Source organism: Pectinophora gossypiella, chromosome 26, assembly GCF_024362695.1.
Source record: "Pectinophora gossypiella chromosome 26, ilPecGoss1.1, whole genome shotgun sequence".
NCBI classification, from domain to species: domain Eukaryota; kingdom Metazoa; phylum Arthropoda; class Insecta; order Lepidoptera; family Gelechiidae; genus Pectinophora; species Pectinophora gossypiella.
The window spans coordinates 399,387-417,924 of record NC_065429.1 but is presented as its reverse complement, the minus strand read 5'-3'; the positions used below and the strand labels follow the sequence as shown (position 1 = coordinate 417,924).

Here is an 18,538-nt window from a genome sequence, read left to right as displayed (position 1 = left end):
TGATACTGATATGATATCAAGTGAGATTTTCCGTCGCAAAAGTATGGAACTGAAAATAATTTAAAAAAACACAAAAATTTTCATGAATATTCAGACTGAAAATTCCACTTGATATCAACTCAGAATCATGGTCTGAACCATCCCCCTCAGTATTCGTTACGTTGTCACTAACACCCATACCTACTTGTATGGCTACTGTATGTACTTGTGCGGGGTGTAAGTGACATCGTAACGAATATTGAGGGGGATGATTCAGCTGATTATTCTGAGTTAATATCAAGTGGAATTTTCCATCGCAAAAGTATAGAATTTAAAATAATTTAAATAAACTAAAAAAAAACCATGAATTTTGCGACGAAAAATTCCACCTGATATTAACTCAGAATCATGGTCTGAATCATCCCCCTGAGTGTTCGTTACGATGTCACTAACACCCTGTATATTCCGTAACTTTTTTATTATTATTTTTGTGACATAAAATCGTGACATTTGATTCATCATCATCATCATTGACCGTATACCATCATTATTGAATGTGGCGCCATCTGTTGCATGTGGGCGGAACTAATCCACTAAATCCTCTACAGAATCTCGACACAATAAGTCACGTCAAAAATAAAGGTCATTTAAGACTAAAGTGAGGAGCTCGGTGGCGCAGCGGTAAACACGCTCGGTCTGCGATTGTTGAAGTTATGCAACTTTCGCAAAGGCCGGTCATAGGATGGGTGACCACAATATAATAAAAAAAAAACATTTCGAGCTCCTCCGTGCTTCGGAAGGCACGTTAAGCCGTTGGTCCCGGCTGCATTAGCAGTCGTTATCAACCACCAATCCGCACTGGTCCCGCGTGGTGGTTTAAGGCCCGATCTCCCTATCCATCCATAGGGAAGGCCCATGCCCCAGCAGTGGGGACGTTAATGGGCTGGTGATGATGATGATGATGAAGACTAAAGTAAGACCCAGAGGGGTGAGGTCGGCGCCCGATACGATATGGTGCGGGGGCGGTGACAAGAAATAACAAAATGAAAAATTATCGGATTCTATTCGTGACTTATCGCAAGTAAGTTGTGAAATTAATACATAACTAGCGGCAGCCCGCGACTTCGTCCGCGTGGATTTCGGTTTCCGCGGTAAGAATTTCCGATTGTTTAAATGCTTAGGGTACTTACTTATACAATTTTATTGACCCTACAGCTTTGGTGCCATAGTAATAAATGCTCAGACGGATAAGTTCTAAGGATATATACCATTATTGTTACTTGGCCGGCACTTTACAATTTCACCAAAAATGTATGAAAAATATACTGTTTTTTTTTTAATTCGAATAAAACCGAAGATATTAATCCTACAGCTTTGGTGCCATAGTAATAAATGCTCAGATGGATAAGATCTAACGGAATATAGCAAAAATATTTTTTGGCCGGCACTTTGACTTCTGGGCCGAAATCCGATGATCTCCTTTAGTTTTACACAAAAAATACACGAAAGTTACAGTACAATCTTGCGGCCTTATTGCGAGGTTGTAGAAATGAAATCCAGGGTTCTATAGTGACTTTATCTCTGCCCAACCCGATAGGACGTGAGTGCTATCTTTCACTTGTTCTTAATACAATCTTCTTTCATCATGTGATCATTTCTGTCAAGTCGATTGATAGAAGCTGTCAAATTGACATCAAAATTGATAAGTACTTATTACAAATAGTTTCTGAGTCCACAGCTTACAATAATATTTGTTTAATATTTACACAAAATAGCGTTATTTGTACAAATATAATTTTGACACGGTTTAGTTTTTAATACAATTTTATAATGGCTCACTGGTAAGGAAGTTACTTTTGAAGTTAAGGAATAAAAGCGAGGTTAGAGTCGAAAGAACTAAAAACCTATTATAGAAGATATAACAAACTTCACGCCTGTATCCCCGAAGGAATAGGCAGAGGCGTACAGCATATACTCCTCGCCAGCTATGTTTAAATCCCATGTAGAAGGGACTGAGCCTATCGCCATAAACCGAGCACAAATCGTGGATACCACGTGATACCAATTATCTAGATTTAAACATGTATTCAAACTAGTAGTCTAAATTCAGCGTTTAAATTTAGATTCGAGTCGATATTCGAACCCGTCACTACGATAATAAGTCACGCTCCCTCCGTACAGGGCTATGACGAATGTTACCAATATTCTCTCTCTCTATTTAAGAGCTGCGCTCTTATCGGTGGAGTAACCGCCATTCCTCTCTTCTTCCCATCAAAACCTTCACCTCCCGATACGACACGACCTGCACCTTCTCTTTTATTTGTTTCATAAATGTTATCCTAGGTCTACCCCTTCCTCTCTTCCCTTCAATTTTTCCTTCTATAATGTTTATTATAAATGAATCGTGTCGTATCAGGTGGCCAATCATACTTCCTCTCCGGTTCTCTATAGTCTTCAATGGTTCTCTTTTCTTCGACTCTTTCCAGCACTTTTTTGACACCATTTCAGTCCAGCTTATACCCTCCATCCTTCGCCAACACCACATCTCAAATGCTTCCAACCTCTCTCTGTCTCTCTGTGTCATAGTCCACGTTTCACTATTTCGTTACCAATATTATCCTCCCTAAACTAATGATTTATCTTTTACGCTTGAACAAATTGTCGGCCGTATGACATAGGCATCTATATCAAATTGAGTAGATCTTACTCAGCTTAAATTAAAAATTCTCGTGTCTCCCAAATTAGCCAACATGTCGCCCAACTTAGCCAAATGTCGCCCAAATGAGTCTACATAATTATGTTGTGTTGTATAATGTTATTCCAGCTGTTCCCAGTGCAGCTTCACGGCACAGTTCGAGAGTGCACTGGCGATGCACTGTCAGTTGCACCACGAGTCACCAGCTGACAAGGTGCCAGACTGCCTACCAGACTTTCTCGCGGTGAGCATCCTTCAAACCTCCTGCTTCCTTCTTCTGTCGTGTACAGTCATGAGCAATATAATGTACCCACTTTAGGACTCTGTCACACTAACATATCTGACATTTAGTGAGACTTACAGTTCAATTTGTCAAAAAAGTTAATGTGACATGGTACCAAAGTGTATACATATTAATGCTCGTGACCGTAGTAGCGTTGCCCGATAATCGACAGTATATCGACTAATAATCGACTATCTTCTAAGAGAAGTGTGTCAGAATCGAAACAAATGGAATTCTAGTCTCTGCTTACCCCGGTGGGAAATAGGCGTGAGTTTATGTATGTATAGTATGTATTTTCCAAGCCCCTAAATAATCTAAATATAGTATCTATACTATCGATATTGAAAATCCCACAATTGTATCGATTTAATAATGGTTAGATAATCGATTGTAAAATAATTGCAATGCTATCGATTGTATACGTAGCAACAATATTGAAATAATCGATTTAATCAGTAGTAATGCAACTATTTTATAATCGATAATATCAATTATTAAATCTACTTATATAATCGTAGAATTTGCCGGCGAAGTCGCTACGGTCGATTAATTCTTTCAAATATGATTCACTCAGACGACGCCCTGAGCCGAGGTTTGCGCCCAACTGGGCACCCTCAGGCCTGTTGTCTTGAACGTTGTACTGGGTGAGAGCCTTCAGCGCTCTCCATTCGTCCGGCCAAGTAGTTAATGCCGTTTGCGGCGAATTTACAATAAGTCACGTCAATAAAATTAACATTCTAAGGGTTTTTTTCTCTACCTACTCCCTTTCTACTGGAGAAGTGAATTAGATTCCCTGAATGAGGAGCTCGGTGGCGCAGCGGTAAACGCGCTCGGTCTGCGATTGTTAAAGTTAAGCAACTTTCGCAAAGCCCGGTCATAGGATGGGTGAGCATAAAAAAAAGTTTTCCTCTCGAGCTCCTCCGTGCTTCGGAAGGCACATTAAGCCGTTGGTCCCGGCTGCATTAGCAGTCGTTAATAACCATCAATCCGCACTGGGCCCGCGTGATGGTTTATGGCCCGATCTCCCTATCCATCCATAGGGAAGGCCCGTGCCCCAGCAGTGGGGACGTTAATGGGCTGATGATGATGATGACATGTAAGCATTGGTGTATAAATGTTATTATTTAGTAATTTACAATGGTCCACGCTTCACTTCCTCTCTTCCCTTCAACGTTCCTCCTCTACAGATCCTCTACAGAATCTCGACACAATAAGTCACGTCAAAAATAAAGGTCATTTAAGACTAAAGTGAGGAGCTCGGTGGCGCAGCGGTAAACACGCTCGGTCTGCGATTGTTGAAGTTATGCAACTTTCGCAAAGGCCGGTCATAGGATGGGTGACCACAATATAATAAAAAAAAAAACATTTCGAGCTCCTCCGTTGGTCCCGGCTGCATTAGCAGTCGTTATCAACCACCAATCCGCACTGGGCCCGCGTGATGGTTTAAGGCCCGATCTCCCTATCCATCCATAGGGAAGGCCCATGCCCCAGCAGTGGGGACGTTAATGGGCTGGTGATGATGATGATGACTATAATATCTAAATTAATAACATAGCATCACTCCTGTACCCCAAAGGGGGTAAGCAGAGGTGCATAGTATACCCGGTAACTCTGGATACTAAGGAAGAAAGAAAGAAAAAATTACTGAGAGGGATGATTCAATTCATGCTTCTGAGTTGATATCAAGTGGAATTCCATTGCTTTTTTGAAAGTTATCAGTGTACTAGCGACCCGCCTCGGCTTCGCTCGGGTGCAATGCTGAGGAAAAAATTTAATTATTTACGACATCACATTAAAAACCTCAAAAATAACAGTATTTCTCCACTATTTAATGTATGTTATTACACATATAACCCTCCTCTTGAATCACTCTATCTATTAAAAAAAACCGCATCAAAATCCGTTGCGTAGTTTTAAAGATTTAAGCGTACATAGGGATATAGGGACAGGAAAAGCGACTTTGTTTTATACTATGGAGTGATTTTTTATTAGTTACAGTTCCATATTTTTGCAATTGGAAATTCTGCTTGATATCAACTCAAGCCGCTTGATATCAAAAACATAGTCTGAATCATCCCTCACATGTTTTCGTTACGGTGTCAGTAACACCCTATATTCACCCACGCCTCGCCAGCTTTTATTTAAATCCCGTTGTAATAGAGGGCGAGCCTAATGCTTTTTTTTTTCAGAGGAAGTCCAACTCAATGCCACGAGATTCCTCACCAGCCTCCACCATCAGCCGGAAACAAAATAAAGGAATCAAATGTAAGTTTTTATTACTTAGCTACATAATTAAAACTGATTATTCTAGCCGTAGAAGCGGCCAATCAGCTCGCGACAACAACCATATCAGAGGGGTTAAAATGGCCACATCGAAGCAATTCATCTAAGAAAGCAATATTGCTATTTGACATTTGTTTGCATTGCGCACTTACTTTTATATGCGCAAATGTCAAATTGCAATATTGCTTTCTTAGATGAATTGCTTTGATGTGGCCATTTTAACCCCCCAGAACCCCGATACCGACCCCGGTGTGGTCGACGATTTCACCTCATTCAACGCTGATTGCTTTGCAACGCTTTAGTTTTTTCAAATATCACCCTTTGACGACGCCCTGAGCCGAGATTCGCGCTCAACTAGGCAACCTCAGGTTGTTTTTTTGTATCGGGTGAGAGCCCTCAGCGCTCTCCATTTGTCCAGCCAAGTAGTTAATGCCATTTGCGGCAAATAATAATAAGAAAAATTGGCTATGGGGATTATATAAGCCGCATATATGCAATTTATCTAAAAAGCAATATTACAATTTGACATTTGCGCATATAAAAGTAAGAGCGTCAAACCATGAAATGTCAAATAGCAATATTGCTTTTAGGTGAATTGCTTTGATGTGGCCATTTTACCCCCTTCACTCTTCTTTACTCAAAGCAAATGGAACACAATAGTCTCAGCTTACCTCGTTGGGAAATAGGCGTGAGTTTATGTACTTTATGTATATATCTTATGATAGTGGGCTCTGTTTTCCGCATTTAGACTCTAAAGATGGCCCATTATGCGTGTAATTGTTGACTACGTAAGCCAACCTAACTCCTTCCAGAAGCTCAGAAGCCTCCTGGGGTTTCCACAGGCTTCGCGGAGCGACCCCATTCCTTTGAGGATTTTTACCCGTTGTGGTGACACTCCCGTGCAGTTTCTTCTTATTTTTAATTAAAATGGGTTTGCTCTTGACTTCGTTCTTCCACGAGGAGAAGAAGAGATCGACGTTGGAACGAGCTTACCCAGAAAATGCCTATTCACCCGTGATTTAAAAAGGACCCCAGGTTATATGATTCAGGAAACACCGACGCCGGCAGCCCATTCCATTCCTTGGCTGTGCGCATTATGAAGGATGAAGCGAAGCGCTTGGTGCGGATTAATGGTATGTCAACCAAGTAAGGGTGGTAACCCGCCGTACGTCTGGATGTCCTCAGATGGAATGGACTTGGTGGAATGAGCTGATGGAGTTGTTGTGCACACTCCCTGAAGTACAATCTGTAAAAAACCGACAGACAGGCGACTTTACGGCGGTGGTCTAGGCTATGCAGTTTCGCTTCCACCAGCTTCCTGTCGCCGATCAATCTCTTCTTTTGCATGCTTCTGCATCCAGACAGCCTCTATGTATGTATGTTTACTCTTATTTCTAGTGCCGGGACGAACTTCATCTGCCACGAAGCTGTTCTGCAAACTACGATCTCGCATATGCCGCAGCAAGACACTGTTCTCTCACCCTGAGGAGACTGCTGACCAGACGCTCAATGTAAGACACAAACAACCGTACGGATCCTATAAAGGGTGTTGGTGACACCGTAACGAATACTGAGGGAGATGATTCAGCTCATGATTCTGAGTTAATATCAAGTGGAATATGTAATGTTGCCTAGCAGAAATTGCAAAAGTCTGGAATTGAAAATAACTTTAAGAAATCACAAAAGTCATGGATTTTGCGACGGAGAATTTCACTTGATATTAACTCAGAGTCATGAGCTGAGTCATCCCCCTCAGTATTCGGTACGATGTCACGAACACCCTGATTATTAATGTTTCCTTTCCACTGGTTGCCTGGAAGAAATCGCTGCTTAGCAATAAGGCCGCCAGATTATACTGTATCTATCATCCATTTGTGTAAATTTGTTTTGTATGTAGTGTGCAATAAAGTATATTTGATTTGATTACCGGAGTTAACCGGAGTATTAAGCCATCTAACCCCCGACGACTTACTATTTAGATATAAGTTTAATTTTAAGTTTCCTTTGACAAACTATGCGCCAACATCTCATGTACCCTTTTTTTACGGTTTCCCAAGATACAGGCTCCGCCTAGTTTGGGAACCTCTGTTCATTTGGATATATTTTTAATATAAGTATCCATTCTACTTTATATGACTCATTGTATTGTTTTCTGGTACTTAATAAAAACATTTTTCATTTCATTTTCATTTAGTCCGTCCATGATGACTTACAGTCTGCCCATAGCAAGGTCTAGTGCGTCCATGATAAAATCCACTCTGTCCATAATTTCTAGTGCTTCCAGGACTTGACAGCCCAGAGCGAGTGCACGTCCAAAGCTCTAAAGATGGAGTCTGTATCGCGCACCAGTGCGCTTACGCCGTGCCTCCGAGAGCTCCAACGCGAGACGTATGCGTGCCATCTGTGCGCGTTTGATGCTGATCGGTTGGTGTCTGGTATTTCATTGCTTTATTATACAGGGTGTTAGAGACACTGTACCTAATACTGAGGGGGATGATTCATGTCATAATTCTGAGGTGATATCAAGTGGAATTTTACGTCGTGTTATTTGAGTACATACGGGTACATATGGGTGTGTTACATGGTAAGGAAACCTGTGGGGGATGATTCAGGCCGTGATTCTGAGTTAATATCAAGTAAAATCATCCGACGCAAAACTGAAACTCATGAAAATCTGGGGTCGGTTAATTCTTTCGAATATTTTTCCTCTCAGACGGCGCCCTGAGCCGAGGTTCGCGCCCAACTGGGCACAATCAGGCCTGTTGTCTTAAACGTTGTACCGGGTGAAAGCCTTCAGCGCTCCCCATTTGTCCGGCCAAGTAGTAAATGCCATCTGCGGCGAATCTACAATAAGTCACGTCAAAAAAAAATCTGCCCCTACTTGCCTCCTAACCTCTTGTTCTAGAATAACAGTCCTCGATCGTCACCTCTTGAACGACCACAAAATCGGTCTGGAGAACCTTCTGAAACTAGTCCTGGCGAAGACTAAGGACGGCTTAGCAGACGATTCTCCAGCAGACCTGTTCGGCATACGACAACCGTACTACAAACCCTCAGAGGACATTGTGGAGGATGATGAATTTGTTATAGAGACTGTTACTCCAAAAATCAAGATCTTGAAACACACGGCCACTAACACTGACATACTTTGGCAAGGTAATAGGCTAGTTTCCAACTAGTCAAATCAGTTACTTTTTTTCTAAACGGCCTCTGTGGTCCAGTGGTTCGAGCGTTCGGCTCACGATCCGGAGGTCCCAACTGGGCACCCTCAGGCCTGTTGTCTTAAACTTTGTACCGGGTGAGAGCCTTCAGTGCTCCCCCGGCCAAGTAGTTAATGCCATCTGCGGCAAATCTACAATGAGTCATAACAAAAAACAAAAATCGCAAGATGATCAATTCTAGGTCCATTTCTATTCCTAGTTTACATAAACGACCTACCTAGTCTTGTAAAACATGAGGTGGTGCTGTTTGCAGATGATACCTCCTTACTTTTTAAAGTAAAGAGGCGACAAGATTCCTTTGACGAAGTAAACAACGCCATTTCAGAGGTAGTGGATTGGTTTACTGTAAACAACCTGCTACTTAATGAAAATAAAACAAAATATGTTTATTTTACGTTATCGAATGTTAGTAGGCCGCTTGATTCTATTATTGTAAAAAATAAGGAATTGGACCTTACGGATACTGCTGTATTTTTGGGAATTACTTTGGACGCTAAGCTGCAATGGAGTCCTCATATTGATAAGTTGTCCAAAAGGCTCAGCTCAGCAGCATTCGCGGTCAAAAAAATTCGTTTAATAACCGATGTAGAAACCGCGCGATTAGTTTATTTTGCCTACTTCCACAGTCTAATGTCATACGGCATCTTGCTGTGGGGTCATGCTGCAGATATGAACAGCATTTTTGTTCTGCAAAAGCGAGCCATTCGGGCGATTTACAAATTGGGACCCAAGATGTCACTTAGAAATAAATTTAAAGAAATTAATATTTTAACTTTGGCATCACAATATATCTTTGAAAACTTAATATATGTAAAAAAACATATAGGATTATTTGCAAAAAATAGCGATCGGCACATTGTTAATACCAGGAATAAAAATAAACTTGCTTTACAAGTCAGTCGATTACATAAGATTACTAAATCTTTTAAGGGGCAATGTATACGTTTTTACAATAAGATTCCCATTGACATTCAGAATTTGCCTTTCAACTGTTTTAAGACAGTAGTTAAACAAAAACTTTACAAAAAAGGTTATTATAAAGTTAGTGATTATTTAGAAGATATGAATGCATGGGATTAACTGTCTGAGAACTGATATTAGGCAGCTAAATTACTCAATTGTATACCAATATTTTATGTTTATATTTATTTTTTTAAAGAACGTCTAGGGCCCTGTGCCGAGGTTTTTCTTGCAGCTTCTTTTCCCCGGCTATACAGGTTGTGAGAAGCTGCAGTAGTTTTAGGCGGATGAGACGTTCGTTATGTAAAATTGACGATTCAAAGTGTAACTATGTTACCTACTGAATAAAGATATTTTTGAATTTGAATTTGAACTAGGTCCTCAGTAGCACCTATACCGCACCGAGCTTTCTATTAGACCAACGTGATAGGTGAGCCGTATCGCCGTCTATAATGGTCGAGGCAACTGCGTTAGTGACAACTGCACTTAAGATAAATTAATAACTCATTGGTTTAACGCTGCTATGCTGTTCTGGGAGCAAATAAAAAACATAGAACACGTTCAGCTGCTTGTCTTCCCGGGCATGTCGTAAAAACCGACAGAGGGATTGTGTCCTCTAACATGTTGGACTAATGTTATGGGCGATAGGCTGATCCCTTATCACCATAAGGTTTACCATATCCAGTTTACGACATCGTATCAACAGTGGCTGCAAGTCTTTGATTACTTGTGGCTCTGCCCACCCCATTAGGGATTAAGGGCGTGAGTTTATGTATGTATGTAATAACTCATTGGTGCAAGTCAGGTACCGGGGTTCGAACCGGCGCTTCACGTTTAAGAAGCATGCCAGAGAACCAAAGGACACAGTGACAGAACTCCACTAACAAACAATTCCTTTTTCCAAGACATCCCAGATCTAAAGGACAATTGCAAGATGATCACCAAAGAACTGGAGAAACTGATGAAGTATCCGACTAAGCTGGAGAAGAACGACCTTTTGGAGAAGATGCAGACTCTCAACGAGTGTATGTGCAAGTTTGTGGACTCCTCGAATACACTGAAGAAGGTTTTGAGCAAAGAGTTTGATGGGAAACACGGCGCCAGAAAGGATACCATGAGTGATGAGCCGCATTTCGATTTGGGGTTGGGCGAGTAAGTACCTGCAAAACATCTTATAATTGAGCCGTGGTAGACCAGGTGGAACTCTTGACTCTCACTGTAAGGTCGCAGGTTCAAATCCCAGCACGTTGCTAAACGAATCCAGTTAGTTAGTGGTCTCTGTTTTCCGCATTTAGACTCTAAGATGGCCCATTATGCGTGCTATTGTTGACTACGTAAGCCAACCTAACTCCTTCCAGAAGCTCAGAAGCCTCCTGGGGTTTTCACAGGCTTCGCGGAGCGACCCCATTCCTTTGAGGATTCATACCCGTTGTGCTGACACTCCCGTGCATTCCAGGATTACATGGGGGGCAGTTTCTTCTGCATCCAGACAGCCTCTACAAAGTGGGCTGTCCGTTATCCCTAAATTAAATAGATGTTTGTTGAGTGGGCAGTGACCCGAATACTCGAATCCATGTTTAGATCATAATTATCAAGCACCACGTGCTCAGCGGTGAAGGAAAATATCGTGAGGAAAACCATATTCCTCAGAAACGCGTTTTGAACTATGTGATCTAACCTGTATTGTGCTGGTTTTCCTTTCGGGTTGGAAGGTCAGTCGCTTCTGTAAAAAATCGGACCTCTCAAATCTTCAGGTTAGATAAGCGGACTCTATCAAAAACTTGATTTCCAGGAATTGTGCCTGGTTAGTGGCACGCTCTTATCGTCAAGGAGTGGGTGTATACAGGGTTTTAGTGCCATCGCAACGAATACTAAGGGGCATGATTCTGAGTTAATATTAAGTGGAATTTTCTGTCGCAAAATTCATGTTTTTCGTGTCTTTTTAAATTATATTCAATTGTATACATTTGCGATAGAAAATCCTACTTGAAATTTCCTCCACTTGACAACTAGTCAGAATAATGGTCTGAATCATGCCTCAGATTTCACAACAAAATTCAAAAATATATAGTCACACTTTGAATAGTCAATTTTACATAACGAACGTCTCATCCGCCTAAAACTACTGCAGCTTCTCACAACCTGTATAGCCGGGGAAAAGAAGCTGCAAGAAAAACCTCGGCACAGGGCCCTAGACGTTCTTTAAAAAAAAACAGCCTGTATACTATGCACCTTAGCCTACCCTTTAGGGGATACAGTCATGAGCTTATGATGTTTTATATTCCAGCCTGTCCAACACAGAAACACCTCGGGACTGGGAACGAGCGCACAGCGAGAAACTTGAAAGGAACCGAAGTAAACAAGGCGACAGATATAGGTAATAGAATGCCTTTAACATTGGCGCGTTGCACTACTTGGCTAGACAAATGGTGAGCGCGAAATACTCCTGCCCAGTAAAAAATAGACCACCATTAATCCTTTCAAACATAATCCGCTCAGACGATGCTCTGAGCCGAAGCCCGCGCTCAACTAGGCACCCTCAGGGCTGTTGTCTTAAATTTTTGTACCGGGTGAGAGCCTTCAGCGCTCCTCATTTGTCCGGCCAAGTAGATGATTTAAAAGTTGTCCCAAAAACGCAGCAAAAATCATCTCACAAAGATTTGAAGGCCTGAGATGATGATGTGACTGCAGGAGCCATGCCTACCCTGAGTACCCCGCAAGGGCAAGGAGCGCGATACTTCGCCACGCTGACCCGGTGCAGTGTGGTATAAGTTGGATAAGGTATTTTTATTAAATACATACGGGGTGGCCACGAAAAAGATGGCGCGACGAGTTAGACCGCTTCTCGAAACAGTGGCACGAAAAAGCTGGGGACAGGGAGGAGTGGAAGAAGGGAAGAGAGACCTTTGCCCTGCAGTGGGACATTGAGGGCTATTAATAATAATAATAATACATACGGGGTGTAAGGCCTCCGACAGGAGCGTGGCTCTTAAATAGATGATGATGATGTTAGGCCTCCGGTGGTTGAGCATTGGGCTCACGATCCGGAGGTCCCGGGTGCGAATCCCGGTGGGGACATATCACAAAAATCACTTTGTGAGCCCTGATTTGGTTAGGACATTACAGGCTGATCACCCGATTGTCCGAAAGTAAGATGATCCGTGATTCGGAAGGCACGTTAAGCCGTTGGTCTCGGTTACTACTTATTGATGTAAGTACGTAGTCGTTACATGAGCCATGTCAGGGGTCTTTGGCGGCTCAATAGTAACGCTGACACCAGGGTTGATGAGGTCGGTAATACATTTCAAAACCCACACGATAGAAGATGGAAGATTAGTGATACCGTACCGATTACTGAGGGGGATGATTCAGTTCATGATTCTGAGTTAGTATCACGTGGAATTTTCAGCGAATTTCATGATTTGTTCGTGTTTTTTTTTTAATTATAAGTAAAAAATTGAATAATAATAAATAAAAAAAGATGATAAAATTAAATTCATGATTTGTTTTGAATGAAAGATAGATAGTAATAAAATAATATTTATTTCAGCTTAAAAATGAGAAGGGGTTTCCAGTAAATTCATTTTAATTATGTGGCTTTTAAATAGCCTCTGCCTTAATAAGGGTTAAATTAAGTAATAAAATTAAATAATAATAATAACTAAATTAAGTTTTTTAGGTAAATTCTTTACTTTTGCGACGGAAAATTCCACTTGATATTAACTCAGAATCATGAGCTGAATCATTCCCCTCAGTATTCGGTACAATGCAACTAACATTCTGTATACACACGCATAAATAATTTAACTACATAATAACATAAATAATAGTAATAACATAAACTCTTTATTTTTCACTTTCCTTCCACCGACTGTAATTGGAATACCATTGTATTTAAGTTTATAAAATATGTAATACAAAATGGATTTAAAAAAAAAGAAAGGGAAACATGAAACAGTAGAACTAGGGCCCTGTGCTGGGAGGTTTTCTGGCCACGTCTTTCCCTCAGCGTTACAGATTCCGATGTGGTAGTAGTTTTACAACTAGTTGCATAATATGTAATTTAATTTTTGAGATTCTAAAAGCGCTAACTTTGTAAGCCAATTTTGAATTTTTCTTTTTTGTTTTTAATCATACTCACACGTGGAATAAATATCTTAGGCCTGTTCTAGTCCATTTTTCTTCCTTTTTGTCGTGACGTAGTGTGAGAAATATTGTTTTTTTTTTGTTTCAGAAGTGAAAAATCAAAATTATCATCGGCTGAAAGCTATTACTTCTGATCAGTGGCTACTTTATTATTGTTTTGTTAAATGTATTAAGTTCTTTTATCATTAAACTAATTTAGTTATTGATTTGGGATTATTCTTTTATACTTATACTTACTTATTTCTTTGTTAACATATTCCTCGCTCCCCGCTCGGATCCGAGTGGGGTGGGGCTATTGTAGCGGCGCCAACCGCTCGGATCCGAGCGCTAGGGATGGCAATTGGGGATCGCAATTCCGGACCAATTTTCAAACCCGGTATTTTCGTTGTTGCCCCCAGAACAATACCGGGATTTGAAAAATGTGTGTTTTTATTGAAATAATAATAATAATAACAATATAAATTTATCCATATTTACAAGCATGCATATGTACTTAATAAAAAATCACCTTAAAAAGTTTTGGTTTCTAGCTATGATTTTTATTTATTTTGTAAACAGTGAATGTGTTAAATAGGCTAGTTTCCAATTAGTCAAATCAATTACTTTTTTACTAAACGTCAAAACGAAATTACTATAGAATTTGTATGAAAAAGCACAATGCGACGTCATGGAAAAACGTGACAAAATGTCGCACTTATTATTAAATTTTTCTTTATTAAAATTCATACATAACTTAAATAGAAAAAAGAAAACGATTTTGTCACCTTTAGATTTGTTTTTATTTAGTAATCATAATTTATCTTCGACCCTACCCAATTGGAGAAGTCCTTAGAAAAGGTTCAGTACCATCTACTCTGAACCGGCGTGCGTGTATGAAGCGATTGATGAATGTGGAGGAAGCAAGAGAAGTGTGTCAGGATCGAAGCAAATGGCGATGGATGTACCTCTGACCACCCCATTGGGATATAGTCGTGAGCTTATGATTAATTATGTTGTGTGTTTATTTTTTGACCATATACAGGGTGTAAGTGACATCGTAACGAAAACTTTGAGGGGTGATTTGGACCATGATTCCGAGTGGAATTTTCCGTCGCAAAAGAATGGAACAAATAATTAAAAAAAAAAAATACTAAAATTTTCATAAAGTTTCCGATAGAAAATTCCATTTGATATCAACTCAGAATCATGGTCTGAATCATACCCCTCAGTATTCGTTACGGTGTCCCTAACACCCATACCTACTTGTATGGCTACCAGTATGTACTTGTCCGGGGTGTAAGTGACATCGTAACGAATACTGAGAGGGATGATTCAGGTCAATATTCTGAGTTAATATCAAGTGGAATTTTCCATCGCAAAAGTAAAAAATTGAAAATAATTTAAAAAAAACTGGAAAATTCCACAAGATATCAACTCAGAATCATGGTCTAAATCATCCCCCTCACTATTCGTTACGATGTCACTAACACCCTGTATACTTACTTATCGTTAAAATAAACCCATTAAAGTACTGGTAAAAATGTAATCAAATAACTAAAAAAAAAGTAAATAAAGTGTTCAAAAATGGCAACATTCCGCAACATCCTCATGACTGACATCTTTAGTTCGTCTCTTGCAACAATTACAAACACTCGGCGATTTCGGCCTATCGTGTGGACATGACAACATGTACACACATTTATCGCCTTTATTCAACCCTGAATCTTTCCTCTCAGGGTTACCGTTATTACACGATTCATGAGAATCCCCACAAGACAAATAATAGTTGCTAGTCTGGCAACATTTGCAGCTGATTTTCCTCGCACATCCTAGTTGACATAAGCTGTCTTTTTTGGCTGGATTTTCGAAGTTTTTCGTCTTTACCACTGGCAACACTCGTGGTCCCGTGCGAACCACGGGCCTGTTAGAATCGTCTAAGCTTTCATTGTTGTATTTACCGACTGTTGCGAACATTCTGTTGACCTCTTCAATAGCATCTTTGGATTTAGTTTTCTCTTTGAGAGAATGTTTCAGTTCTTCCAATTTCATTTGAGGAATAGACGATGATTTGTATCTGTTAAGGTTGATTGAGTACTGCGATTTCATCATTTCAGGCTGGGAACTGTTAACAATCATAAATTTCGGATGTTCGTTAACTTTTTCCTCGTTGATCGAGTATTTAAAGACTTTGCTCATTGACAATTTTGTTTTATAAAACGTTTTGACTGGGAATTCCGTTTCGACGCCCGCATCTTTGCAAATTTTGGTTCTGCAGTTTGTAATTGAAGGTTCTTTTGGGATATCAAGTTTTTTAGTTTGGAAGACTGTTAGTACCTCGTTCAGGAGGTTAAGGCCTTGGGATAAGTCTGCTTGAGACGTTTGAACGTCTTTAGAAGATGATTCTAGTTTTTCAGTGTCCTCTCCTTTCTCTTTTGTATCAATATTAATCTTCCCATTGTTGCAAACAGCATTTCTGTTTCGGCTACAATAGTCGCAATTCTTCGAGCAAATTGGACACATTCGACATTTTGTTTTGCCATTATTGTGGCTGTTTTTGTCTTCAACAGCTTTTGTGTTAAGACAAATTGAACACATGAATTTATTTTTGTGATGGCGTTTCAATATGCTTTCATCTGACATGTCTGTCTCCTTTTTTAGATTAAATTGGTTCTTTTTATTTATAGTAATGTATATGTTTACCTTTTCGTAATTGTTGCTTGATATCATATGAAAGTGGATGGGTTCTGCAAACAAAGTAAAAGGCGAAAGTTTTATGCGTTATGGAGGGAAACCAGAGTTATGATGAGAGCCGTCAGCGCTCCCCATTTGTCCGGCCAAGTAGTTAATGTCATCTGCGGCAAATCTACAATAAGTAACGTCAAAAGGAAAACCTTTCCAATTTTGTCGCCTGTTCGTCAAATCATGCAACATGTCAGAGGTACAGACCTCTGACTACCCAAGTTGAGAACATAGTCGTGATCTTATTATTATTAAGTATACACACATACGATCTGGAGGTCCGGGTTCGATTCCCGATGGGGACATTGTGGAAATCACTTTGTGAGAATGTCCTTTGTTTGGTAAGGACATTGCACGCTTGAATCGCCTGATTGTCCGAAAAAGTAATATAATTCCGTGCTTCGACACATTAAGCCGTTGGTCCGAGCTATTAGCCGTAAAACAGCTCCACCAACCCGCAGTTGAGTAGCGTGGTGGAGTACGCTCCACACCCCCTCCGGTTGATTGACGGCTGTGCCCAGCAGTGGGACGTATATAGGCTGTTTATGTTTATATACATACATAAACTCACGCCTATTTCCCGCCGGGGTAAGCAGAGGAATTCCATTTTAGCTTCAATCCTTACACACTTGTCTTGCTTCCTCCACATTTATCAGTCGTTTCACACAAGCACGCTGAGCATTTTTTATTATTAAAAATGATAATTCAGTACTCACCAACAATAGCCAACAGCGTTCATCCTAAAATGTATAAAAGTAGAAGCGGTGTAAAATAAAAATAATATAAGTACAAAATTGCGTAAATTATACAAAAACAAGATAAAACTGTCAGAATATTTTTTCCTTCAATCTTTGAAGGAGTGTTTTCCTACCTTACAATAAGAATTAAAACTCTTTATAACGTTCTTGAAGCCATAGACACAGACCTCCGCCAATGCTCAAACGTCAGCTCAAATCCGCGGAGGTGTTGCTTTCTTTGACGTGACTTATTGTAGATTTGCCGCAGATGGCATTAACTACTTGGCCGGACAAATGGGGAGCGCTGAAGGCTCTCACCCGGTACAACGTTTAAGACAACAGGCCTGAGGGTGCCCAGTTGGGCGCGAACCTCGGCTCAGGGCGTCGTCTGAGAGGAAAAATATTTGAAAGAATTTGTCGAAAGAATGGGTCGATAGCGATAAGCGCTGATTGAGGGAAATCGTCGACCACGCCGGCGGGGTCGGTATCGGGGTTCTAGGAGGTGTTGCTCTATGACGCAAACAGTATGTGGATCCATTGATTTACCACTACCGTAGATACAGCGCTTGATACAAAAATGCGGCGAAAACATGGCGCTTGTTTAGCTATAGATACATTCGTACAGTCATGAGCAATATAATGTACCCACTTTAGGACTCTGTCGCACTAACATATTTGACATTTAGTGAGACTTACAGTTTAATTTGTCAAAAAAGTTAATGTGACATGGTACCAAAGTGTATACATATTAATGCTCGTAACCGTACACAGCGGTATATACATTTAATAAAATCGTGTCAAATTAAGAAAGTAAGTCGTCTTATTACGTATATTAGCTCGTGGTGCTTCGTAACGCGGTCGGGTTATACTGCGACTTGGATTGACTGGGAGTACTTGTTTTAAGGTTCATCATATCCATCTTTGGACTTCGTATCAACAGTGGCTGCAAGTTGTCTTTGATTACTTGTGGCTCTGCCCACCCCATTAGGGATTACGGGCGTGAGTTTATGTTATGTATGTACTTGTTTTATTGTATTTTAAACTAAATAATAATTTTGGTGGATTTTACTGTGAAAATTAAATGTTTATACTATGATAACATGCACAATAACATTACTTATTAGAAAGAATAAAAATATATGTATAAAAATATGTTCCATCATTCTTTTTCGTTTTGAGCTTTTATTTTTGCAAGTTTTTACCACGCACTTCCCCGTGTTGTCAGTTCGGCGCCTAATCGCGCACTGAGGTAAAGTACTGTCAACGTCGCTATATTAACAGTATGACTCAAACAGTAACCGTCCCACTTTTTGAGCGCTGATGTTCGATCTACAGTGGTGATTTTGGGAACTTTCAAAATTTAAGAACACTCAACAGGGGGTTAAAATGGCCACATCGAAGCAATTCATCTAAGAAAGCAATATTGCAATTTGACATGCGCGCATATAAAAGTAAGTGCGCAATGCAAACAAATGTCAAATAGCAATATTGCTTTCTTAGATGAATTGCTTCGATG

The 18,538-nt window shown here is 40.2% G+C and overlaps 2 protein-coding genes across 2 annotated transcripts; one reads left to right on the top strand and one right to left on the bottom strand.

Annotated features, from left to right (window-relative positions):
- Positions 1-1,809: 1,809 nt before the first annotated feature.
- Positions 1,810-13,701, top strand: LOC126378279 (uncharacterized). The gene is made up of 10 exons (XM_050026471.1): positions 1,810-1,820; positions 2,804-2,918; positions 5,147-5,222; positions 6,639-6,751; positions 7,525-7,664; positions 8,146-8,396; positions 8,754-8,788; positions 10,401-10,564; positions 11,709-11,798; positions 13,659-13,701. The coding sequence occupies exons 1-10, from the start codon at positions 1,810-1,812 to the stop codon at positions 13,699-13,701; spliced, it is 1,038 nt and encodes a 345-aa protein (XP_049882428.1).
- Positions 13,702-15,124: 1,423 nt separating this feature from the next.
- LOC126378278 (uncharacterized) lies at positions 15,125-16,066 on the bottom strand. Its single transcript, XM_050026470.1, has one exon. It carries the CDS (start codon positions 16,064-16,066, stop codon positions 15,125-15,127), a length of 942 nt encoding a protein of 313 aa, XP_049882427.1.
- Positions 16,067-18,538: the final 2,472 nt, after the last annotated feature.

What these genes read in the sequence shown, in the direction of transcription:
- LOC126378279 (XM_050026471.1), top strand. An exon ending in TGCGCGTTTGATGCTGATCG is followed by an intron (nt 7,665 to 8,145) that starts GTTGGTGTCTGG and finishes CTCTTGTTCTAG; the next exon opens with AATAACAGTCCTCGATCGTC. An exon ending in CACTGACATACTTTGGCAAG is followed by an intron (nt 8,397 to 8,753) that starts GTAATAGGCTAG and finishes AGAGGCGACAAG; the next exon opens with ATTCCTTTGACGAAGTAAAC.
- LOC126378278 (XM_050026470.1), bottom strand. Translation starts at nt 16,066, where the DNA reads ATGTGTCCAATTTGCTCGAAGAATTGCGACTATTGTAGCCGAAACAGA.